The 27,541-nt window shown below is 42.2% G+C and overlaps 1 protein-coding gene across 1 annotated transcript in view; it reads left to right on the top strand.

Moving 5' to 3' along the window:
- Positions 1 to 27,541, top strand: part of RBL1 (RB transcriptional corepressor like 1) — a 2,331,004-nt gene that overhangs the window by 1,081,572 nt on the left and 1,221,891 nt on the right. The window contains exon 12 of the mRNA XM_044089002.1: positions 4,579 to 4,716. Coding sequence (XP_043944937.1) covers positions 4,579 to 4,716 — 138 coding nt within the window. The remainder of the gene's footprint in view (positions 1 to 4,578; positions 4,717 to 27,541) is intronic.

Raw genomic sequence — 27,541 nt, 5'->3', positions numbered from 1 at the left:
CATCATAGGTCCATTGCGAAGTACTAGGCAAGCTGCCTTTGTGGAATATTTTAAGCCTAGAATAAATGCCCTTGATGAGAATCAAACCCTGTACCGTTTGTGTAAGAAGTAAACACCTTAACCTTTATACCAAACTCAAGACTAAAGATTGGTAAATTGTCTTCCGGGCAGGGTACCGTGCAGTCAGATTGGCCAAGGTTACATTCTAAACATTTGACATACATGCTATTTTTTCCATTAATGCAGAATTCATTAGATAAACCTTTACCTGAATGCTAATCTATATCTCTTCCAGAAAAAGCATATTTCCTTCATTTCTTTTATCATACCCTCCCATTCATTACATCATAACTACACAATTTTCGGTACTTGCGTATTATCGCAACCAGATTTTCACGGTTGCGGTAATACGCTTGTTGGCTCAAAAACGGATTGTGGGAATAAAAGAAAGTTGAATGTGATGTTTTCTGTTGAGAACAACCTTGTTTGTTCCAAATTCATAACCTAAATGTACGCGGAAATGTGAATCTTGCTTTGTGTACTTTAACATTGGTTGCACTGCCATCGTACTGAAAATGAATCAAGGACGCTTGGGAAATGTTTCTTTGTACTGCTGGCATACTGCGAGTAGGAGTATTACAACACTGACTTTACATTTGCAGGAGAATAACATGAGGAGCAGCACATTTTTGGGGGTAAATTACCGCTTTTATTTAAAAAAAAAAATTATATATATATATATATATATATATATATATATATATATATATATATATATATAAATATATATATATATATATATATATATGCAAAATAATATATAATAAAGTAAAACGGAATAACAGATTAAGCAATTAAAAAGAGGTAAATGTCTTGTACGACGGCGGCTAAACTGAATATGACATGTGGCGTTAGGTTGTAGTATGATAAATATGTATGTAGTATTTGACAGCACCGGATTTAATTTTTTTGGGATACTAGTTAGTCTTGCAATGTTTTCTGGATGTTTTGTATAGCATTTGACAGCAGCGGATTTATTTTTTTGGAGAGTAGTTACTCTTGCAATGTTTTCTGGAGGATAGCATACTTGTGGATGTCTTCTGGAGGTTGTGGGCAGCATATTTGTGGATGTATTCTGGATGTTAGGAAGCATACTTGTGGATGGCTCCGTCACTGGGTTACAGTTTTTGGTAGTATGGGGAGAAATTGTCTGCAAAATGTCAAAGTTTCACTTTAACAACATTTACCAGCTCGCGGCTTGAGATATGGAACATGTGTTACACATAACTGCTATAGGAAAATGTATTTCCAGTGACATGATGTTGGGGAAACGGTATAGCTTGAAACAAGCACTCATTTCTTACATGTTATACTGTCTTTCCTATCTAAACAATGATTTTTAATAAAGTTAACATTGTCAGTGTGATTTTGTATATATTTATAGTTACATTCACACACCGGGAAGCAAGCGGTATTAAAGCAAAAATCTGGTTGCGATAATATGTAAGTACCCAATTTTCCACAAATTTTATCCCTAGCAAAGACACTTCATTCATTGAAAAATACACACCCCCAGTTTTCACCACATCACCCAAACCCTTACTTTTATCATTATTCAGTCATTCCTATTTCCTCTAAATATCCATTTTGACAAACTAACGCTTCCTTCATACATATTTTCTTCGTAGCAACTACGATTATATCTAAATTAAATAAACTACGATTATATTACCTAAGTGTGTTCAAACTACTGAAATCTCTACCTCCTTTTGTACCACATATCTAGCATTTTTGTTTTATAAGCTATTTCACTCACTGTAGTATTCATCACCAATGCAAACAATATTCCACTCATGGAAATCCTTGTCTTATACCATATATGTTTTTTTACTAAACCACACATTCACTAACCTCTCACTCAATTTTTTGAAATGCTGACATACGCTCTGTCCTAATTAATTCTGTTACCTATTTCATACTTCTCCATAACAAATCCACAAGGCATCATGTCCTGCGATATCAAATGCCTTGCTGATATCACCTACCATAAGTTTCACATCTTCCCTTTTACTTATATCATCTACAGTTTCTCTCACAACCAGCAACGGTCCTTGATGCCCCTTCCCTTTTATACCATATATGCTTTCTTCCATAATATCCCTCATCCTTCTTTCCATTCTCCTCTCTATTATTCTCATAAAATGTTATAATCTGTGTTGTTTAGTGTGATGGGTCTCCAATGTTTTATTTCATTCTTCTCATTTTTCTTCCATATAAATTTTAATATCCTACTACGTAACTCTTCGTAAACAAAGTCTTCCTTTAACCATTCATTCATTACATTTACAAAATACTCTCTTTGCCATTTATTTATTGTACATTCCATACTGTATAACATCGGAGCCTGTTAGTCAACATTTACTTTCCTAAGCACATTATCCAATTCACTAATTGTAATTTATTTTTCAAATTCTTCTTTAACTCATTCTGGATTTTTTTTTACATTCCATTCTCTGTCTTATTTTCCTTCTTTTTACTCTTATGCATATTTTCCACATGCTGTACTTCAGTATTCACAATTCACTGTTGTGTTATTTTCACTTCTTCTTTTACATTTTTCATTTCCCTCATTATACTAATATCCACCTTTACTATTTTACCGAAACATGCAGATACCTCCTTCTTTCTCTCTCGTAAATAATATCTCTACCTAAACAGTAATATCTTAATTTTTTCTTGATTTCTTTTATATATTTCTTTTTCCATATCATAGTAATCTCTTGTATTATTCTCTAAATTATCTTATACATTTCTGTACATTTCCACATACTTTACTTTCTCTTCTTTTTGTATATCATCCTGCCATTGAAAAAAAAAGAACACGTTCTTACAATTCTTTTTAAATTCAGTACACCATTCAAATAGTTTTTATAGAAGTCCTTCAAGGTTATATGATCCTTCCATTATTCCCTTCACAAAAATGGTTCACCAGGCTAAATTACTTTTGATTTCTTTGCGTAAGGCTGGAAAGGAAAGTTTGACTTGCCTTCCTGGTTGGAAAATTGGGTCAAACACTGCTGTAATTTGGAAAAATTGTCACGCTCCTGATTTGCAAGGGCACCCTTCAGTAAAAGAGTAATGGTCTCTGTACTTTGTTCCAGTTTTTTTCTGTTGTAGGATGTCTGTTCTGTTGCCAAATGGATGAAAATTCACACCTTCTCCAAACTATGCAGTTTTTATGCATTTTGTAGGATTGAGGCTAGCTTTACTATGCTGGTGTTGTATGGGATTGGCAGTACTGCATATCCAGTCAAGATTCAATTATTAGGAATTATTAGGGCTTTGTTCACAGTATAATCTCTGATATGGGGGAGGGGGAGTAAAGATGAGAGGTTGTTACATAGCTGGGTAGTTACCATATTGACAGCACCTCAGTCAATAGATGTGCATTCCCATTCTTTATCCCGTGTATCCCTCTGTATTTCTGCTGGAGAATTGTATGACTTTTGATGGTTTGTATTTCTTCAGTGTGCTCTCAGCAGACTGACTGGAAAAGGTTGGGGGGGAGGGTGTTGCAGAAAAACAAGTCACCGTTCTTTTGTGAGCACATCCCTGTGACAATATCATAAGAGTTTGTAACTAAGGGCCTTTTTTTGCTCCTTTCTTGCTCCGTCAACCTCCGTCCATCATTTTACTGACTTGGCAGGTCTTCTCCAGGGGGGGTTATTTTTTTATGGCCTACCTATTTCATTCCCCTTTCCCCTCTGTGGATCCGTGGTTTAGCCTTGGGTGATGGGCATGCAGTGGTGATATGCGGCATTTCACCCTGACTCTGTAACAGCTCAGCCATATCTCCACCCTTAAACCACTCTTGTAGGTATGCCCACCTTGTAATGTTGCCAACCTCCACTTGGGATCATCAATCACTGCGGGTGTCCATGGATCCACCCATCCTCCCTGGATACCCTGTCATTCGCCCAAGCCTCTACCGAAACCCAGGTCAGTTGGGTTGTAGTCAAGGCTTTATCTCTGTGCCACCTGAATGGCCTAACCAAGGTACAATTTACTGGTAATGATTATAAATGTATATATATATTTATATTTATAAATATATGTAGATATGTATATATATTTATATATACATATATAGCACCCATTCCTGTCTTTTTTTGTAGAATGAAACTGAATGTGGGTATCTGGATGTTTCTCTTTAAAACTTCTTTCTTGAACATTATTGTTAGGTTGCAAGTGCATTTATTTCTAAAGTTCTTCAGATATAGATCCTAGAACTGTCATTGTGAGAGCAACTTTCTGAATTTTCTGTATATCAAGAAGAGAAAAGACTTCTTTCTCCTTTAGAAGACCGAGTATTAGTAAAAAAATATATATATTTTTACTTGAATGTAATTGTTTGTTGTTTCACTCTAGAAATATGCAAGTTATTTTGAAACAGTGATTAGTTTACAAAAGTGTGATAGCAGGATATAAAAAAGTTCAGTGTTGTAAATGGTGTTTAGTCAGAATGGATATAATGATTTCATAAACTCTGTACTGATTGATTTTGTGTTCTACTCCTAGGCATTGTTAGAGCAGGATATATTCCATTGTTCATTGGTGGCATGCTGCCTTGAGATAGTCCTGTTTGCATACAGCTCTCAGCGTACTTTTCCATGGATTATTGAGGTCTTCAAATTGATGCCATTTTATTTCTATAAAGTAAGTTAATGTACAAAATGTACTCCATAAACTTTAAAACGGGCCTTTTTTGACAGTGAAGGCTGTGACTACACTTGACTACTTTCTGAAAAGACTACAGATGTAAGTAGTAGTCTGAATTTTATTCACCGTGTCTGTCTTTTTGAAAGGAAAAATGAAATGTTTATATATTTTAATGGCAACACATAAAAATTTCAGATGTATTTTTAATTTACTTTTGGATTTTTTATACCTCCAGATAAATGAAAGTGATGTGGGAAGAATGTATTTTACTGCTGTTGTCATGCAGTATACATATATGTTATCTTTTTAACAATTTTCATTCATATCAACATGGTATAAATTGCTAACATTTCTGCCTTCCTTTAAAGGAAACCTCAGTTTTGAAAATAAAAAAAATTTTTTTTTCATTGTATCATAGTTTTATGAGCTATTTTAGTACATTAAAATAACACTTAAGGGGTACGTCTTACAACATTTTAATGTTTTTCCACAAAATGGCCATTGGGGCCTGACATATTAACGTGATTTTGTTTTAGTGCTTTTTTGTGTCCTTTCCATAATACATTTCAAGTCCCCTTTATATTAGTTATACTAGACATAAGAAAGTAATATTTTCCTAGTCCATTAAGTTACAGTGTCAAGAATGTGAGTCACAGACATCTTACACACCTTCTGTATCAGGAGTACTTGCATTTTATTCCTGAATAACCATCATATACATTTCTCTCACAGCCTGCTACATGCCATTCAGAGCAAATTTACTGATGTAGCCAACAGAAGCTAGTGAAATCCCAGGCTTTTGTAAGGATTGTCATTTTGTAATTCTGTGTTATGAGCACTGACAGACCCCCCCCCACACACACACACACACACACACACTTCCTAAGGTGTCAAAGCTAGATCTATAATCTAAGAGCTGTTATTGCTTCAAAGGACATGTTCTACTACTCACTGGTGATTGTAGCAGTAGGAAGATTTTTTTTTGTTATTTATTGTTATCCTGAAGGTTGGAGAAATGTGTTTGCTATTTTTTGCTCAAAAGTATTTTACAAACACAGTACACAAACAAGTACAATTGTCTGTTCTTGAATTTATGTTGAGATTTGTTTTAATTGAGGTGCAAATGCCTTCCTACATTACATTTTCTCATTTCTGTTGCATTGCAGCATACTGACCAAAGACACTGAGATGTACAATGTTGGTTGTTTATACTATTTTGTATATTAAGATGACTTAAATGTAATATCAAAGATTTATGTGACACTTAGAGAAAAGTCAGAAAGTATTTATTTTCTTGTCATGCCCCCCCCCCAAAAAAAACAAAACAAAACAAAAACACAGGGCAGAATTGCCCAAATGAAAGCAATGTTGCAACCCTGTCAAATAGGGGAACTGATACTATTTATCTTCTCCTGTGCAATGAAGAGAGTGGAAAGAAGTTTCATAGGTTCATAGATTAGTACTAGGCTAACTGCCCTTGCGAGCCATTTTAAGCCTAGCCAATTATCCCCTGTGAGATTCAAACCCTGTACCTTGTGTTTGTAAGGCAAACATCTTAACCATTAGGCCACCCTCCCGATCCTTAGTCTTTTTTATAGCAGCTGGTGATTTCTCTTGACATTAGCAGGACTAATTGCCTCAGATTGTCAGCAGTACCTGTTAGGGTAAATCACAGATTTCTCTGTGTCTTTGGTTTGTCATGCAGGCGGAGACAAATTCCTCGGAAACTTATGTGAGAACTTAAGCTCAAAAAAAGTGCATGTGCTTTCCCTTCCTTTAATTCCTATGCAAGGAAATATAGGATCTGAAGTTGTCTTAATTTGGTATTCAACATGTGGGACACTGATCCGGGACAGATCTGACTCTGCCACATTTCTCCAGCATTGGATCAGTGCTCCAAGCTCCTCCCCTAACCATAATGCTCCTGCCTCCTTTCTCCCTTCAGATCTCATTTGCACCACTGATAGCAAGCATCGTGGTCTGCTGCTCCAGGCTCTTTTTTGGGTAAGTGAGTTAGATTTCCTAACTCTTCTTTACCTTTCTTTCCCTTTTTTCTTCCCTCTACTCTTCTTGCACTCAGGCGTCGGTTTATAGCCAAAAAAAAAAAAAAACGTTCCTTTTCCCTAGCTGTCTTTAAGTCGAGTGTGTGTATCTGCTGGTGAGTCCCTCTCGCTCCGCTATGGCAGAGACTCCCAAACCTTGATTTAGGAAGTGCACAGAGTGTGGCCATACACTTTCCCTTGCGGAGGCCCAAGCTTCCTCTTCTGCTGCTTTTGTTTCCTCCCCTCCATCCCGGCCTGTGGGACTCAGCCTCCCGCCAAGCGGACCGGGGACAGAGAGAAGCACAAGCACGGGTTAGGCAGAGGAAGCGGTCCTTTGACCGCTCCTCCTCGGTTGGGCCACCGGCGAAATCTCGCCTGGGTCTCGGCTCGAGTTCCCTGCAGCTCCGTTCCCCTTTCTTCTCCCCAGAACTGGAGGTATCTCAAAGCTGTTCACCTGTGTCAGCTTCACCACACTGTCTCTCCTGGCCGGTGTCGGTGACCTCTTCTGCTAGGTCCACCTGCAGCCCGTCCGAAGACGAGGTGAACAGGATGATGCGGAGGTTCATCTGCACACAGGTACAGATGAGAGTCTTGCCTGCCCCCTCACCCTCTGGGGCTGGGGGCATGCAGTCCACCTTCATCCCGATAACTCCTTCTCCGATCTGACCCAAGGTTTCGGAGCCCTTGGGTCTGAGGACCCTCTGCGTCGAGGGGTCGGTGTCAGTGGTACCTAGTACCTTGATGGGGACCATTGCCTTGAACAGGTAGGCTCCGACAAGCTCAGAGCCATCCGGTTCTCGGAGCCATAGCCTCAGTGCCGCATCTGAGGGGGTGGCTTCGGCTCTTGAGTTTTTCGGAGCCAAGCTTTCCAATCAGAGTCTCGGTGCCTGGAGGTTCGGCTCCAGCTCCCCAGTTGATCCAGAGGATTAAAGACCCGATCATACCCCCAGCACCAGGGGTTCATTCTCCTTCTGCCTTTGACGTGGTGGAGAGGGCTGTCTCGATCCCATCGAGCCATTGAATCTTGTCCTCAGAGTCCGTCCTGGTTTCCTGTCTCTCTGGTCTGGATTCCACCATCCTGGCCCCTTAGGGACAGCCTGTCGCCTCTGCACCCCAGAGAGTTTCCACACGGGAAGAGGTGGATGTTTTTGAGTTCTCCCCAGAGTCGTCCCCCCCCCAAGGATGTTCCTCAGCAACACACATGTAAAAGGAGACACTTAGACTCCCCTCCGGAGTATCTCACAGAAGACACCCGACTTGGAGGAAGGAGAGGGTTCCCCCATCACCTGCAGAGGCTGTCTCATTTTGAGACATCATGGAGATCCTTCATCAGCGTAGGGGGTGGACTGACAAAAACCCAGCGTTGACGAGTTGGTGTTCCTGTAAGCGTTTGGCGCAGGACCCTCTACATCTTTGGTGTCCCCTCCTGCGGATCCCCTGGTGGATCTTAATACATCTCGGGCATGAAAGGAGCCCAACACAGTAGACTCCATCCCCAGACACCGTGACAAGGTCCTCAGTGCCCCTTCTGATAAACCTCATTGATCTAAGGGATCTCCTGTCAATGCCATGGTGGTGGCGGCTCAGCCACTAAAAAGGAGCTAACACAGGAGAGCTCCACGTCCATCCTCCAGACCAAGAGTCTAGGATCATGGACCGTTTTGGGAAGTGGGTTTACGCTTCAGCCACGTTCTCCATTCGTGTGCTGAACTGTATGACACACATCATAAGGCTCCAGCGTGACCTGATTAAGGAGGTCGCTGGTTCTGCTCCAGGGTCCATGTCAGCAGAGGAAAAGAAGATATTCTTTTCCCGGATGGCCTCCCTCACCTCCATCTCCAGTACCTCAATGTGTCTCCTATTTCATGTGACTGAGGGCGCCGCTAGAGCGGCCAGAACAGACATTGCCATTAGGCGTCACGTCTGGCTCTGACTTTGTAACTTTTCAGAGCCCTTCATGGGGTCTTTTACAAACGCCCCTTACGATGGTTCCACTCTGTTCGGAAAGACTGTACGTGACACTTTAGTCCAGAGCGAGAAGGATGGGAAGACCTTGTCTGCCGTCGAAATCTGCTTCTCAACTCCTCAGAGATCCTTTTGCAGGAATCAACGAGGGGCGAAGAAGATGTGGTTCCGGAAGTCTCAGGGTTATTCCCAGGATGCTCAGGACTCGTCTTCCCCCAGCGGCAGAGGGGAATTTGACAAACGCTGCCCTTGCGGCAGAGGAGGACTGAGGAACCACAGGTCTCGGGATTCCTTCCCGAACAGGACTGCTCAGCAGCCATGAATGGTTGCTCGGCTGCTCATCTCAAGAGGCACTTGGGGGTCGACTCTCACTTCACCTAACAGCTTGTGAGTCTATAACAGAAGATCATTGGGTGTTGCAAATCATATCCAGAGGATATTCAATCCCCTTCTTTCAAACACTTCTCCCTCTCAACCACCTCCCACATGTCCCACCCACACAAAGGGAGGATAAAGCACTGGAAATTTCCAAGCTGCTCGAAAAATGAGTCATCCAGCCTATCCCCCCAGACCAGTCTAGATTAGGTATTTATTCCAGGTTCTTTTTAGTGCCAAAGAAGACGGGGGACTTCCGACCGATTTTGGATCTCTCTACCCTGAACCTCTCCATTGCCAAAATGAAATTCCGGATGATCACACTGCAATCCATCCTGCCCTTCCTGCAGGAGAATGACTGGATGTTCTTCGTGTTTCACTGTTGCAGTCATTACATTTGGGTAATCTGCTGGCAGGTTGCCCTCAATCGGCCTGATTAACAAAGTCTTGGGTCCTGCGTCGGTAGCTGTCCCATCTTCCGTGACGTCAGGGGTATAAAACATGCAGCCGACGCCATTTTCATCAGTCTTTCTTGCCGCGCGGTGCCAGAAGCAGAAGCAGTTCGTAAGTGCTGGTCGGCCGACTCCTGAAATTTTCGTTTTCGAGTTTCAGAACTGAAGTCTTCAACCTAAAGCTAAGTACCTCGTTGGGGAAACTTTTTCTTGCTCCTTACTGATGTCAGTAAAAGTTAATAATTGTATTACTTGTGGGAAGCAAATACCTCATAAGGATTTTCATTTGTACTGTTTTCCTTATCTAGGCCCTGGCCACAAAGTGCCTTGCTGTCGGTTTTGTGCTAAATTTAACCAGTGCACTATTAAGCGTCTGTATATTTTTGCATCTAAATATTTTGGCTCAAGATTTAACTATCCTGAAATGTCGTCGGTTAGCTATCCGACTACCGGAATTCACAAAAAATGCAAAGAAAAAGACAGAGACAGACCGTCGAGGTCCAAAACCGACGACTAAGCTTCTCCTAAGCCAGTCACCGGTTTGCCGGTACTCAGTGCGTTTTCGCGGCCCCTGATACCCACTACTTTTGATTCGCAGGCTTCTACTGAGACCCATTCGGAGTCCGGTATGCCGCGAGACACTTTAAGTATTGAACTCGTGGATGTCTCTACCTTAGATGGGTCTGGAGCCACTGAGCAGGCACCGGCTTCTGAGGGTGTTTTCAGGCCTAAAGATTGGTATATTAAACCAACACCATCTTCAAAACCAAGACCAACACCAACTTCTATGTCTAAAAAACCGACGCTTGGGCCACGTGCACAGGCCCCTATGCCTAAAAAACAAATGATCAAAATGGCTGAGGATTTACTTACCTTGATCAGAGGTTTCCAACCCCCTCCTGCTAAGAGACCTAGGCAAGGCACTGATTATGAATCTTCAGATCTGCTTTCCATTTCTTCTGATTCCTCTTCTAATCAGGAATTATCTATTCCACCTTATGAGAACTTTGATGCAGAAGAATCCATCCCTTCTGCTTCTCCTCCTGAGGATTTTTCTTTTGGAGAAACTTTGCATACCTTAAGGGAACATTTTCATTGGGAGAGTCAGGATTTTTCAGAATCCAAAAAGAGGCTTAGGGATTTCCTTCTTCTTCCTCAGCATAGGCCTTTGGCTATACCTCCTGTTCTAGACATTGTTGATGATGTTTTCTCAGAATCCAGCATGGCTCCTGATTCCCTCCCTCTGGCTCCTAGTAAGCCAGACAGATATTACAAGGTTCCTGACTCCCACAAATTCCTTTTTAAAAACCCTACTGACCCTGAAACAATTTCTCAGGGTCCCAAGGGTGTTAAGGCTTCTACTGCTAAAAATCCTACCCCTTCTGATAGATACTCCTGGGCACTAGATAGATGGGGTAAGAAGGTTTATACGTCTGCAACCCTGGCAATCAGGGCTTTAAGCTGTCAATTTCATATGCTTAAATATCAGCAGCATGTCATGGGCTTACTTAAACAGAAAATGATGTTGATTTCTGACTGTGTGGAAAATAGAGTTACAGGATTTATTGCATTCAGCTGAACAAGTTGGAAAGCATACTTTGCAATGTGGTTTTGATTCCTTGGAGGCCTCTTGCAGGGCTGCTGTAACTGGATCTGTGATAAGAAGGCATGCTTGGCTCAAGGAGCAAAATCTGCCTGATCACGTTAAAGCAAAATTGTTGGATGCTCCTTTACAACAGGACAGTCTATTTGGTAATAAGGCAGAAGAAGTTTTGAAAAAGGTGGAAGACAAAGCTAAATCTATTAAAACTGTAAAAGATTTCCTACAAGTGCAGCCACCCAGGATCAGTAGGCACTGGCCTACTTAGAATTGGTCCTTTCCAGTACCCACCAGAGCCGCTCAGGTCAAACCCAGACACTCCAAAGGCTCCAGGTTTCTATCACAAGGAACTTACAGAACAAAACAATGGGGTGCCTCCACCTCCAAATCTGGAAGTAGCAAGGCACCTCCCTACGGTAAACAGTCTCAATGACTTTCCTCTGCCATTTCCAAACACTTATCTTTTGGCAGCCCCTTTGGGGGCAGAACTAGCACTTCATGCACAAAATTGGCATCTAATTACCCAGGACAAGTGGGTTTTAAATATAGTATCCCAGGGATACAGATTTAATTTCCACACATTGCCAATTCCAAACAGATGGCCAGATCTGCCTCCAAATCAGTGGGCAGAGGCCCAGAAACAAGTTATGTCCCTCATGAATATGGAGGCTATTCAACCAGTACCAGAAAAAAAAAAGGGACAAGGTTTTTGTTCAAGACTTTTCTTGGTACCCAGAAAAGACCAATCATGGCGTCCAATTCTGGACTTATCCATTCTAAATACTTTCCTGGACATTCCAAAAGTCAAGATGCTGACTCTATAACAGTTACTGCCTATGCTAGGCAAGGATGCCGGGTTAGTAAATCTAGACTTAAAAGAGGCTTACCTGCATATCCCAATCAGGGAATCTTGCAGAAGATACCTCCGCTTCAAAGCAGGTTATTTGCATTACCAGTTCTCTGCACTGCCCTTTGGCTTATCTACTTCGCCCAGGGTCTTCACAAAGTGCCTGGCACCAGTAATTGCATTTTGCAGACAAAGAAACATTTAAATTTATCCTTATCTGGACGATTGTCTAATTCAGGCAGAAAACAAGGACACTCTTCTACAGCATCTGGCATTTGTACAAAGGTTTCTAACTTGCCTAGGGTACACTATAAACGAAAAGAAATCACAACTGGTACCCTCTCAAAAAATTACATTCCTGGGTGCAAGCTTTAATACAACTGCCCAGATGACTTACCTCATGCCAGAAAAACAAAACCAATTGATGACTTACTTCAAACAAGTGGCCACAAAAACCCAGTTATCTGCAAGACAAATTCTGCAGGCCTTGGGGTTCATGGCTTCCTGCATTCTTCTAATTCCATATGCAAGACTGCATATGAGGAAACTTCAATAGTACCTAAAACGCTTATGGAGTCAACATCGTCACAGCCTGGAAACAATGATTACTATCATTCAATGTCTGCAGCAAGAGTTCCTATGGTGGGCAGAGGCCTGCACCAAAACAAGGAACAGTCATTCATTCCACCCCCTGCCACCCAAACCCTGACTACAGACACATCAGACTATGCTTAGGGGAAGCATCTGGCAAGGAGATGCATTCAGGGTGAATGGAGCCCAAATCAAATGCACCTGCATATCAGCCAGAAAGAGATGCTAGCTGTACAGAATGCTCTGACAGCTTTCAAGGACTTTCTTCATCCAGGACAAATACTGATAAAGACGGACAACACCACAGTCATGTGGTACATAGACAAGCGGGGGGGGGGGTACCCATTCCTACCCCCTTTGCAGACTAGCCATGGCTTTGTGGAACACAGCCTTGACTTACCAAATACATCTACAAGCTCAATTCCTGACAGGAAAGCAAAATACTCTGGCAGACAAACTAAGCAGAAATTTTATGGACCCACATGAATGGAAACTGAATCCGCAAATCTTCAGCATGTTGACACACAAATGGGGGAGCCCAGACATAGATCTTTTTGCCTCACCCCAAAACTATCAGTTGGACAAATTCTGCACAAGAATCCATCACAAAAAATCTTGGAAAGTGGATGCTCTAGCCTTCAGCTGGAAAAATCTATCAGTCTATGCCTTTCCCCCTCTGCCTTTGCTCTCCAAGGTATTACTAAAAGTCAGACAGGAAAAAACAAAAATGATTCTGATTGCTCCATACTGGCCTCGCCAACACTGGTACCCGCTCCTACGCAATATGTCACACCTTCCTCCATGGTACTTGCTTCAGATACCTTATCTACTGTCTCAGCAGAATTTTCAAATTCTACACACTCAGCTCCAAACTCTGAAACTTGCAGCATGGCTAATCAACTAATTTCATAAGTTACATCTCTCAGCAAACCTGTGATGGATGTCATTTTGGAGGCTAGAAGGCCTAGTACTAGAAAATCTTATGCTGATAAATGGGAAAGATTCTGTGCCTGGAATGAGGCACAAGGAATAAGCACAGCAATGCCCAATATTCCTCAGATTCTGCAATATTTAACTGAGATGATTCACAAGGGCCTATCTTTCTCTTCCATAAAAATCCATGCCTCTGCCATTTCAGCTCATTACAACACAGAGCCTCCCCTCTTTTCTCATCCCCTGCTAAAGCAGTATCTCAGAGGGGCCAGCAATTTAAGACCTCCCAGGAGAGCACCAACTCCTGCATGGGACCTCAATTTTGTGTTGAAAAAGCTCACCCTACCTCCTTTTGAGCCAGCTGTTAATGCGGGCATAAGATTTCTCTCTTGGAAGACAACTTTTCTTTTAGCAGTCACTTCAGCTAGAAGGATTTTAGAACTACAGGCTCTCATGGCAGTGGAGCCTTTTATTATTTTCTACCCATACAGGGTAGCGCTCAGGACCAATCCATCCTTTATGCCTAAAGTGATATCTAGTGTGGCTCTTAATCAGACAATTCATCTGCCAACTTTTTTCCCAAATCCACAGAACAAGTGGGAGCGGATTCTGCATTCATTGGATGTACACAGATAACTAAGATTCTACTGGAACAGAACCAAATCTCTAAGAAAATTTGAGCAACTACTGGTGGCATTTGCTGCAGGGGCAGACGGAAAGGCTATTTCAAAGCAGACTATTTCAAAATGGATAAGCCATTGTATTCGCTTCTGCTACATGCATCATGGTAAACCTGTCCCCAACGGGATCAGATTCCATTCCACCAGGGCTGCATCTACTTCTGCAGCCTTTCTCAGAGGGGTTCTTACCAAAGACATTCTAGAAGCTGCTACCTGGAGCTCAGTTCATATGTTCACCAAGCATTACCATTTACCTCTCTTCTCTAAATCCAGAGCAGGCTTTGCCACTGCTGTCCTGCAGGGCCTTATAGCCGCTCCTAATGCTGCATAATTCCATCCTCCCAACCATAGCTTTGGGATTCTACCCAAATGTAATGACTGCAACAGTGAAACACGAAGAACATAGTACAGTTGTGGTACACTTACCATAAATGTAGATGTTCGAGTGTATTCACTGTTGCAATCCTGGTTACCCACCCACCAGCCCCCTACTTTTCTCTTTTTATACCTCTTCTTTATGTTACTGTGCTCAAAAGCCTTTTTGTTGCATTTGCTTTTATTTGGAGGTATATATTTTTTGTTCTAAATTACATGCATAAATATATAGATATATATATAGATATATGTATATATATATATATATATATATATATATATATATATGTATATTTTGCTCCCCATTTGAGGGGCACCTGACATGTGGGACAAGAAAAACTGATGAAAATGGCGTCGGCTGCATGTTTTATACCCCCGATGGCCTGACGTCATGAAAGAAGGGACAGCAACCGACGCAGGACCCAACACTTTGTTAATCAGGCTGACTGAGGGCAACCTGCCAGCAGATTACCCAAATGTAATGACTGCAACAGTGAATACACTCGAACATCTACATTTATGGTAAGTGTACACAACTGTACTATGTGCTCAGTAGACCTTCAAGACATGTACTATCACATCAAAATGGACAGATGCTCTCAGAGGTTCCGCTGCTTCCGGCTGGGGGCCAATCATTACCAGTTCAGAGTGCTATCTTTTGGTCTCACCACATCCCCCAGGGTGTTCACCAAAGTGATTGCAGTGGTAGTGGCTCACTTGCAGGTGCAGGGCCTCCAGGTCTTCCCCTACATGGACGATTGGCTCCTTTCTGCTCCCTCCAGGCATCAACTCTGCCAAGCCATTGTATTTCCTTATCCAGACCACCCACCAGTTGGGTATCACCATAAATCTCAAAAAAAAATTCCTGTTAGAACCAGTTCAAGTTCTGGATTTTATTGGAGCTTAGTTAGATACCATTCAGACCAAGGTTTTCCTGACACCAGACAGACTTCAGTCCCTCAAACATCATGTCTTACTTTTCTTCCCCAACGTCTTCTCACCTCTAGGTAAAGAACTCCCAAACACTAACAACATAACCTTCCATATTAAATCCAATAATGGGACCCTCATAACCCCTGTCACCAGTACCAAACTGCTAGGTGTTACTATTGATCATAAGCTCAAATTCGACATACACATTACCCAAACAGTAAAGTCTGTTAACAAAAAACTAGGATCTATGTACAGAATTAAAAACTTCCTAACTCCCACTACCAAATTAACTATTGCCCATACCCATCTCCTCTCTTCCCTCCTCTGTGCTTCCCCGATCCTCTCTTTTCTCAATAAACGTGAACTTAACATGCTCTCTCTTGCCTACAACCACATTGCCAGATTTATTACAGGTTCCCCTTATCGAACCCATCATTGCCTTAACCTGAGGAAACTTGGATGGTTGGAACTGCCAAATCTCCTCAAACTTAGCCAACTTGCCAAAGCTTATAAAATAATCAACCATCCTGATAGAACTCCCTCACTGTGCAGAATTCTGACTCCATATACTAACCTTCAAAGTCTCCGATCATCAAACAGCATCCAGATCCTAACTATTAAAGCAAAAAACTTAGGTGGGGATGCCCTCTACGCCAATTCCATTGGCAAGCAGTGGAACTCCCTGCCAAACAACCATAGACTTACTACTTCGCTCAATCAGTTCAAATTTAACCTTAAAGAATATCTCTCCACACAATGGATATGCCCATGTCGTGAACCTGACTAACTACATATCTCATACCTTCTAGTCCCATATCCCTAGCCCATTTCCCTAATTGCAGATCTCTAAAAATCTCTCTTTCCTTATAACAATTTAGGAAGATTCTCCGATTTCAGCCTATTTTCCAGTAATATAACAAAATCAATGTTTTGTGTATAACCTCCTGTCTGTCCTTGTCTTATATAACATCTATGTAATTTTTCATTCCTGCATATGTAATCTATATTCTCTTTGTAGTAACTATACTTTGAATTTTGTAATTTAAACATGTACTTCCATTTTGTATTGGAGCTTTTCTCCTCGGGCCTCTACTGAAAACGGATATGTATCCAGCTAGACCAGCCCGGTTAACAAATGTAAAATAAAATAAATAAATAAAATAAAAAATGTCTTGCACATTCTTCAAGTTCCATATCCTCCAGCGGAATTTGTCTTAAGGGTGTTGGAGTCCATGGCGGCCATGATTACCCTCGTACCCACAGCTCTGTTACACATGAGCATGCTCCAATAGACTCTGTCGGTCCAGTGGTCATTTCTAGATCTACCATTGTCACATCCTGTTAATCTGCCGCGAGCATGCAGGGATTCTCTTCTCTGGTGGATTCAGTCCGTGGACCTTCTTCACAATCATCTGTTTATTTTTCCCTCCCTTCTGACCACGGTGACCATGGACGCCTCCCTACTTGGGGGGGGGGGGTGCATTGCTTGGGAAGGACAGTTCAAGGCAAGTGCTCTTCCCTGGAGACCCAATTGCATGTCACTGTCCTGGAGAAGAGGGCGGTGCTATTGGGTTGCAAGTTCTTCATGCCCATCTTTCCCTAGAGATGATTGCCATCCAGACAGACAGTATGTTGGTAGTCTGGTACATCAACAAACAGGGGGCAACCAGGTCATATCCCCTTTGCAGTGAAGCCATAAGATTGTAGGAGTGGGCGATCTCCACCTGCCATTTTCTGGTGTGAACGCACATTCTGGGGAGGTCCAACATTCTAGCGGAGAGGCTCAGCAGGTCTATCCTGATGCCTTACTAGTGGTCTCTGAATCCTTCAGTAGAGCACCAGAACTTTCTAAAGTGGTGTCAACCTTGCTGCGATCTCTTCGCTTCTCCTTCCATCACGAAGTGCAGCGAGTTCTTCGCTCTGAACCCCCCTCCGGGGGAGTCTCCCAGAGACACTCTGGTTCATGCTTGGCCCTCCGGTCTTCTCTATGCGTGTCCTCCACTTTCCCTGATCCCAAAACTCATTCAGAAAGTGCAATGGCTGGGGAGCTCTGTCATCCTCCTTGCCCCCTTCTGGCCTCACCAAGTGCGGTTCCCTTTTCTGTGGTCTCATATAACGTGTCCTCCCTGGACATTGGATCTTTTTCCGAATCTGATTTCACATCTCTCAGGGATTCCACATCCAGATCTAGCCAGCCTGAAGCTCACCGCTTGGCTGATCCAGTTCCTGTGATGGTTAGAACTTTCGGGCTATCGTCTCCGGTTAAGAAGATTTTGGTACTGGCTCATAAATCTTCCACGAGGAAGGTTTATTTGAATAAGTGGAAACATTTCTCTGTTTGGGCATCTCAGCGTGATTTGGATCCCTTCATGGCTCCAGTTCCTGTTATCTTAGAGTTTCTGGCAGGTATTTTTCAACAGGGTGCCAGCTTTTCTGCCGTTAAAGTTCAGTTGGCGGCTCTTTCTAATTTCCACATAGAGGATAATTCAGCTTCTCTAGCCTCTTCTAAGCTCTGCAAAGCTTTTTCTGAAGGGTACCTTTCTTCTTAGGCCACCAATCAAAGATCTGACGCCTCCTTTGGACCTTACTTTGGTCCTTCAAGCATTGTCCCCCCCCTTTGAGCCTGCTGCTTCAGTGGATCTACAGTTCCTGTCTTGGAAGACAACCTTCCTGATTGCTATTACTTCAGCTAAAAGAGTGTTGGCGCTTCAGGCCTTATCGATTAAGCCTCCTTACATGACCTTCCGGAAAGACAGGGTATCTTTGCACACTAATCCTTCAAAGTGGCCTCTGAATCAAACATTAATCAGATTATCAGTCTCCCTGTCTTCTTTCCGAACTTTCAGAATAAGGGAGAGTATAAATTGCACCTGCTGGATGTTCGTAGTCAATTAAATTTTTACTTACACAGAACAAAGGCTTTTCGCAAGTCTGATCAACCTTTTGTTTCCTACTCTAAGCCCTTTTTAGGGAGACCTGTATCAAAGGTCACAATTGCTTATAGGTTCATAGGTGGGTACTAGGCTATCGGCTCAAGGGCCTACATAAGCCTAGCCAACAAGGTTCCCTGGCTTATGCCACCCAAGAAAGTTATTTTCCTGTGCCACTGTCGAGCAGAGACGCAGAAGTGATCCCCTGGGTGAATTTCCTATTTCCCATCCACTCAGGATTTTTCTTGGAGTGCTAATGAAGAACTTTGCTTGACATAGATGGGTTGCCTGTTCCAGAGTATGTGAAGTCTCTGGAACAGGAATCTATCCCTCCAGCATATTCTGTTTATTGTGGTGACAAGGTTTAGGTCCCTAGAGCGTGCAACTCGGAGGGATTGGGATTTCTTTAGGTGTAGCATGTCCAACAGCTCTGGGTTTGATATAGCTTTATATATTAGGCAGAGATCACCTCTGAGTAGGCGATATGCTGCGGAGTAAAGCTGGACTTTTTTGAGGCGGTCAGTGTAGGGCATTTGTTTGAGGCCAGTAATCCTCTTTGTGAGGTACTTCTGTGGCCTTTCCAGCTGCTGCAAATGTCTTGTGAGGTACATTTCAAAAGGGGCGTTGTTCTCTATAATGCGTCTAACGAGTGTCGAGTAGAGGGGAACAATGACATATTTTTTCCTAGATGAGAACCCTTTTAGGATGAGGTGTGCCACATTGAAGGACTTCCTGACTACTGTGGCAATGTGACTATCAAAGGAGAGACTACTGTCCACCTGGGTCCCAAGGTCTCTTATCACGCATTTGGTGTTAAGTAGATTGCTGTCCATGTGGTAGTTCATGGGTACAGAGTTTTTACCAAAGGGGATGACTCTGCACTTTTTGGCATTGAGCTTGAGGCTATGGCTCTGACACCAGGCATCTGTCTCAGCGAGGCCCTTTTGTAGGATGTCCACATCATTTGGGGACTTGACTATGGCTCCTAGTTTGCAGTCTTCTGTGAACTTTGTTAGCCAGATGCCTTCTGTGTTAGCCTGTACTTCAGGGAAGTAGATACCAAACATTGGATTTCTCAGTGTATATTCTTGGTTTATTCAACTAACGTATTGTCTCCGCCAGTTTAAGATGCATTCTAATAGGTTTATGACTACTTCAGCTGCCTTTTGGTCCAGAGTTTCATTGGATGACATTTGCTCTGCGGCTACCTGGGCATCTTCACATACTTTCATCTCCCATTACAAGTTGGACCTTCTCTCCAGAATTAGGGCATCCATTGGCTCCGCCGTATTACGGAATATCCTTCTGTGAGAGCGTCCCAGGTGTTTGGTAGCTGGGGACTCTGTCCCACAGGTTAAAGACCAAATGAAGACAACAACTTCAGATAAAAAAGTTGCATACTCACCATAAAATTCCATCTGAGTTGTTGCTTTTCATTTATCTTCAACCGTCCCTCCCTCCTTCCGCCTGCCTTATGTGGACTGTGTGGTGGTCTGGCTGGCAAGGACATGGCTCTTTCTTTCGCAAAACTGGTAATTTCTTATGATACTATCTGGGTTATTATGCCAAAGGGTAAGGCATTGTGTCAGGTTGGGTTGCTATGGTGGGCAGCAAACTCAATCTGAAGGGAGGAAGGAGACGGGAGCATTATGGGTAGGGGAGGAGCTTGGAGCTCGGATCCAATGCTGGAGAAATGCAGCTGAGCCAGATCCATCCCGGTTCTGTGTCCCACAGGTTGAAGACAAATGAAGAGCAACAACTCAGATTGAATGTTATGGCGAGTACATAACTTATTTTTATAAAGCAGAAGTAGGCTTCTGGTATACACATTACTGAAACAATATTACTGGGAGAAAAGCAGTGTAAGGATTTATTTAAAATGTAAGGGAATGTGGAGTTTTCCTTTAAACCTTACTCTACCTCTTGAGCATTATTCTACATGTATTGTTGCTATCTCCATTGTTCCTTTCTTTTTCTAAAGACCCCACCTGCAGTTATTTACTTTGTTGAAATATCTAAAGTCTGTAGTTCATAGGTGCTCATCTGATCACAGTCATTTGTATAGCCTCTCTCTCTCTCTCTCTAGCTCGAATCCAGACACTCAAATCCCAGGTCAGGAAAGTAATACAACATTCTTCTCTTACAAGCCTTGGGATTCATGGCAGGTACTGTCATCCTCTTCCCTCTTGCCAGGTTTCATATGCAAATTTTTCAATAGATGCTACCTGTCCAGTGGTCCATTCCTCAATATCCTTAAACCACCCCAGTCAAGATCACGCAAGCCTGCAAAAGATGTCATCTTTGATGGATTCATTTAAATGAATTCTTCAAAGGTCATCCATTTTTTCTTCCCCTGTCCATGGCCACAGTGACCATGGACTCCTCTCAACTGGGGTGAAAGGATGATATTTGGGAAGGACAGTCCAAGGTACATGGTGCCCCAAAGAGGCCAAGACTCATGTCAGTGTCTTGGAAATTAGAGAAGTCCTCCTAGCGTTGCAGGCCTTTCAAGACTTTCTTCCTTTCGGAACAGTTGCTATTCGGGCCGGCAATATTTCCTTGGTCTGGCCCATCAGCAAACAAGGAGGAACCAAGTCTTATCCTGTTTGTCAAGAGGCAGTGAGAGTGTGATAGTGGGTGATCTCTTCCAGTCATTTTCTAATAGTAACGCTTATCCTGGGGAAAACCAAGGTGATTGCAGACAAGCTAAGCAGGTCAGTTCTAATACCTAAGTAGTGGTCTCTCAATGTCAAAGTAACGGAAAAAAAATTCTGTCAGTGGGGTCAGACATATTGTGGCCTGTTGGTGTCTCTCTTCAACAGCAAATATATCAGGTTCTTTGCCCTGATCCCTCCAACAGGGGAGTCACTGAGTAATGCTCTAGTCCACTATTGGCCCACCACCGATCTTCATGCTTACCCTCCGTCACTTCTCATTCCCAAATTTCTAAAGAAAGCATGCCGGTTGAAGAACAAAGTTATCATTGCAGTTTTCGGCCTCATCAGATTTGGTTCCCCTTTATCTGGCCTCACTTTTTACATCCACCCTGGATACTGGGTCCCATTCCAGACCTTCTGTGTCTCTCGACAGGTATGACTGATCCGGGCATAATGTGCCTCAAGCTGGCCACATGGTTTCTCCAATTCCACTAATTACTAGACAGTCCAGGCTCTCCTTCCTGGTCCACCATATTTTGTTATCTTTCAAAAAGCTTCTACTAGAAAGATTTACAAAAGTAAATGGGAGAGATTTGTATTCTGGGTCCTTAACAGGGATCTGGGACCCCTTTCTTCCCATGTACTAGCTGTCCTTGATTTTTTAGCTTTAATTTTGAATGAAGGGGCTAGCTTTTCTATCATTAAGGTCCAGTTTGCTGGCATTTCAAACTTCCACCTAGGCAAAATTAACTCTACCTTAGTTTCTTTTAAATTATGTAAAGCTTTTCTCAAAAGGGCCTTTTTACTTAGACTTCCGCTAAAGGATGCTACTCCTCCTTGGGATGTAACTATTGTGCTTCAGGCCCTGACACAAACTCTTTTTGAACCATCAGCCTGGTCAGATTTAAAGTTTTTGTCTTGAGAAATAAGTTTTTGTAGTTACTATCACATAAGCTCCATGAACTCCAGGCTCCACCTTCCAAATCTCTTTACCTGGTTTTCCACAAAGACATTGTCCTTGTGGACCAACCTGTCTTTTTTGCCTAAGGTAGCTTCTGAGTCCAACATTAACCTCACAGTTTTCTTTTCAAATTTTTCAAGTAAGGGTGTGTACATGATGTCCTTCTATTCATATTCTGCAGTATTCATCACATTAGGGAGTTCGCCTCCTGCTGATTTGTACTGCCAGCCAGTATACAAAAGTCTAAATGCTATTGTAAGGTATGTGCGATGCCGCACATCATCTCATGTATGTCGGACATAAAGAGACGTCAGCACGTACTAACCTCAGAACTTTTCTGTCCCTTATTCAATCGATAGATTAGTGGTTCAGATAACTATGCCATAGGGTTTTGTTTCTTAACATTTTAGGCTAGTGTTGGTTTTTTGGGTGATTTCCTGTCAACTAGGAAGAGCAAGTGTCAGTGTTGGATGCAGATTCCACATAAGGACTCCCATGATCTCTGCTTGTTCTGTCTAGGCCCAGACCACGACCGTACTGCTTGCGCTATTTGTCCCGAAAACCCTTAGGAGCCATTTAGCTTCTCTTAAGCTTTACTTAGAAAACCAATGTCTTAAACATTTAGTGTGTGAGATGGAGGTTTTAGCGGGCCCTTCAGATAAGCCACAATCAGAAAAGGCCAAGAAACCTCAGCCTGATCTTCCTGCTGTGCCCTCTCTTCCGGGCATCCCTCCCAAGGCCGATGTAGGCCCGGAAGCCGTACCGGAGTTGGTGGCTGTCCCTTCAGTGGGTACCACAGAGGAAGCCCCGAAGGAGTCCACCAGTACGTCCGCAAGGGAATTGCAGGTGTCTGACTTGGGCAAAAGGGGGGAGCCATGGCTTGTAATTTCCGCAAGCCTACATAGTGTCACCCAAATCACTGTGCAGGAGGATGTGCATACGGAAAAAACTAAAAACTAAACACGTTGCTCCTGTTCCACAGGAACTAGCTCCTGATTGGCATGCCTTTTCACAAAACCTGTTTAGTGCCTTCATGGCCCTGTGTCAGCCTTCTCCTTTTTCTGTTCCCCCTCAGGCCTTCTCTCTATCCACTCCTTTCAGGAGAATGTCTGCTGATACAGCCTCAGATGAAGATGAATTTTCAGGAGATGAGTCTTTGACTTACTCCACACAAATACCCCCCCCCCCGGGTGATGCTTCTCCAGAAGAGAAGTCTAATGGTACGAATTCCTCTGGAGAGGATATTACCTTTTGACTCCACAGTACTCTGGAATATAATTCTATGAGGGTCACCCAAGGTTCAGCTAGGTGGAGACTCTGTCCCATCAGTTGAGGAATGAATGAAAATGACAACATCAGATTAAAAAGTTACATACTCACCATAACGTTCCATATGTGTTGTCCATTTTCATTATTCCTCAAATTACCTCCTTCCTATCCCCTTCCCTTTGCCTCTGGTAAGACCTCTAAGAGTAATTTTTAGAACTGCTGTTCCTTGTCTGAGCTCAAGCTTCCTTTTTTATTCTATCCTTTATTGTTTCTTTTAAGGTATTGTCTCTTTATCTCTAGAGGTAGCAAACTCGATCTGAGGTAGGTTAGTTTGGCGAGGCATTACGAGTAAAAGGAAGAGCTTTAGAGTTTTTGGATCCAAAAATCTGGTAGAAGTGGAAAAATGAAAATGGGCATTGCTGATGGAAAGTTATTGTGAATACATATTTTTTTATTTACATACATTGATAGAAAACCAACAGTAGTAGCAGTTTCTGTTGTTATTGTTTTGCAGTATACACTTGTAGTGTTTTGCACGGCACACTGATGTAGCGTTAGTGTTGTCACCTCACAACAAGAGACTCTCTAATTCGATTCTTGGCTGGGGTGCCTTCTGTACAGAGTCTGCACATCCTCCCTGTGTTTGTGAGTTTCCTTCTGGTGCTTCAGTTTCCTCCCACATTACAAAGACATGCGTCTGGAGTGTTTCTACCAAGGCCTCAGCTGAAAATTGGCTTGTCAAAGTTGAACTTTCACGGTTAACAAATGCTAAATAAATAAATAAATCTTAATAATTTTCATTGGCTCCAACATTACATAAATTGCTTAGTTCATGCCTTTCCTTAAACCGCAGTCCTATTATTCTGCATGTATTTTTTTAAAGATCCCATCTCCATTTCTTTTATCTTGTTTGCAATTTCCAGAACTTCCTTCACACTACTGTAATTGTTTTTTGACAGCCATTAATATTAAATTTAATTAGGCCTTACTGTATCTAGGCAGTTCAGATCTGATATACTATCTTAAAGGAATAATTTCCCTAGTTACAACCATTTTTTCCACAAGTATTTCTGTCAAGGTGGTCTGTAGGGAAGCCAGTACCTTTGGTCCTTTGGTATAGAGGGATAAAGCCCTATCTATGACACCAAGGTCCCAGGTTCAGTTAGTAGCTTGGGTGTCATGGGGGTCATAGACTGGTTGAATAAGGTGAAGCACTGAGCTGTATTGATGATCAGTTGCAGGAGAGGAAAAGAATGCAATAAAAAGTGTTCTGTAGGGCTGATCTTTCACTTCGCACTTCCCTATCCCTTTCTTTTTTCTTGAACTTTTATCAATCTCTGCCAGGGAAGACCATCTCTAATCTGCATTCCAAACTTCTGCCTAGACTCATCTCACTCTGTTACCTTTCCTTCCTTATTTATTTGCTCCTAGTTGTTGTTGTTGTTGTTGCGTCTTTTGGCTTATCCCGGTTAGGGGTTGCCACAGCGGAACTCCGGTCCGCTAATGTTTGGTAGTGGATTTTTACGTGCCGAGTTACCAGCCCTGACGCACAACCTTCAACGAAGGCACGCCCATTCACGCATGCCTCCACACAGAAGACGCTCTAGCTCAGAATTGAACGGGACAACGTCTTGCTGTGAGGTGACAACAATACCGCAGCACCACTATTTTCTCCTTGTAGTTTGGTAATTTACTCTAGTAAATTCCAGCCACTTTTGCCTCTTTTCTAAACCACTGCTTGCAGACATCTTTATCAGTAAAATCACCCTTCTGCATTCTCGCTTTGGCTTAGTTTTTAAAGTACTTTCTTCTGCTTTATAAATATAATATTCTGTACAGTTGTTATTATTCATAAGTCCTTCAGTTAAGGCTCATGTACAGCACCCTTTCAGGCCAGGTAACCCTAAACCACCTTGTTCTGTGTGGAGAATCGGCTTATCCCACTTAGCTCATGCCCTGTTTCTTTCCCAGGTAAATACCTTCAACTCTTTATTAATTCTTATCCACAACAACTTCTTGGGTTGATTTAAGTCTGTGTAACTTGCTTGCAAGGCTAAAAGAACTAAAACATTTTCACCATTTGAATCTTTCCATCCATATCTCTAGTGAAGAGCTTCCATGTTTTCAGTTATCTGTCATTTAGTTTCTTCCAGCATATCCTTAGCTGCCAGAACAGATCCTTCTTTAATCTGCAAGTACATAGTTCATATTTACAGCCTTTGTTTAATTTTAATTATTTTATATCCTCAAAATATTTGTAACTATCTTAGTGTTACTCCATGCAGAAATGTCCTTTTATGGTTTTATGACATACAAAAGTGTATCATCTGCAAATATAGCTAACTTGTATTGATTACCATATCAGTTATATTCTTGAATGTTTGAATCCCTTGTTTTCTTTGCAGCAGCCCTAAGTATAAGCAAGTAACAGTGGGGAAGGAGAACATCCCTGCCTGTTTTGTTCTTTCAGACACAGGTTGTCAGACAGGATCCCCACCCCCGCTTCATTAATTCTTGCTTTTGATGGATCATATATTCTGTTTATTAATTCTGTTATTCTAACTACTCACAAAAATTCCAGTTAACTTTATCAAATGCTTACCCTGTATAAAAACCCACCAAAAAATAGCAGTGTCTTCTCAGTATTGAGGTACACAGTGGTCATTTCTTGCCCCCTTACTGTTTTCACTATTTATGAATGACTTGACTTGTGATCTGCCACACCTTAACATTATTAGAGATGCAGATGATCTTTTAATTCTAACCTCAAACAAAAACATTTCTGGACTACAACAGGCATTGCAAGCCAGTTGTACCAGTCTCTGCAAATGGGCATGCAACAGATGAGTAATCAGTCCCAAAAAAATCTAGTGTTATGCTGTCTACCACTTCTGAAAGGCTGGCAAATCTTCCTAAGTCTAACTTAAATAATCCAATACCTGATGTAACACAAAAAATACCTGGGAGACTTGCTTGACTCCCTCGTCATTCACAGTACAAACAGAAGGGATAATCTAAATGCTGTCTCAGTTGAAACTGTGCTACAAAATATCTCATCTGTTATCCTCAACTGCACAGCATTCCCTAGCTAGAATTGTCCTCGTTCCTAAACCTGAGCATGCTGTTTACCCTTCTATCACTTAATTCAAGCTCAAACATACAAAAGCTACAGCTAGAAGAAAGTAAAAGTTGTTATTTTGTCTCCTAGCAGGCACATACACCCACCACTGTGATCTCCTAAAGGATTTTCAATGGTAGTCTGTAAGTAGCAGAGCTAAAATGTTACTTAACACATTATTATTCAAAATTATAATACTCGGTCAGTGTCCTCCTCTAAAATCAAGTCTGTATATCAAGGAGCTAGCATACTCACTGAGGAGAAGGAAGAATGATGGTGTCATACTGGTCAGAACACATTCTGGCATAGCCATAGGGGAGAGGGCATAACCCAACAACAAAAAGTTATTGTTTATTGAACTAAAATCTCAAAAAACATTGGGTAACTTTAAGGCTAAATTGAAAGAACATCATCTAGACAAACTTGCATGTACTTGCTTTTGCAACATTGGATAATTTTGGTTGATAATGTAGGCTGTCCTAGCTTCAGGGGATGCTTGGCAGCTTTAATGCTGTCTCTTTTTTAATTCTATAAAAAGTAGATAGTTTGAACTTCATTGTTGATCTTGTCAGCTTCAAGCAGCACTTCTGATAGCATTTGATTTCAGGTGGCCACCTTACAGGGAATCGTAAGATGTTCATCGTATTACCCTGCTGCAGTCATCACACTTGGGTTATCCTGCCGTCAGGCGGTCCCGCAGTCGACCCGAATTCCAAAGTCTTGGTCCAGCATCGGTTGATGTCGCTTCTTCCCTGATGTCAGTGCGTCAGAGGTATACAAGAGGCATCTGACACCATTTTCTTCAGTCTTTCTTGCCGCGCGGTGCCCGAAGCAGAAGCGGTTCGCAAGTGCCAGTTGACTGACACCTGAGATTTTCGATTTGAATTTCAGTCCAAAGTCTTCAATAAAGCTAAGTACCCTGTTGTGGAACATTTTCTTGCCTCAGTCTGATGTCAAAAAACGTTAACAATTGCATTTCTTGTGGGAAGCAAATACCTCATAAGGACTTCCATTCCTATTGGATTCCTTGCCTAGGCCCAGATCACGACGTCACAGGTTGTCGGTTTTGCACTAGGTTTAATAAACGCACTATC

The sequence above is a fragment of the Protopterus annectens genome, chromosome 12.part0, assembly GCF_019279795.1.
Source record: "Protopterus annectens isolate FY-2018-M chromosome 12.part0, PAN1.0, whole genome shotgun sequence".
Classification (NCBI taxonomy): domain Eukaryota; kingdom Metazoa; phylum Chordata; order Ceratodontiformes; family Protopteridae; genus Protopterus; species Protopterus annectens.
Note: the sequence above shows the minus strand (reverse complement) of the source record. Positions and strands in the feature narration are given on the sequence as shown.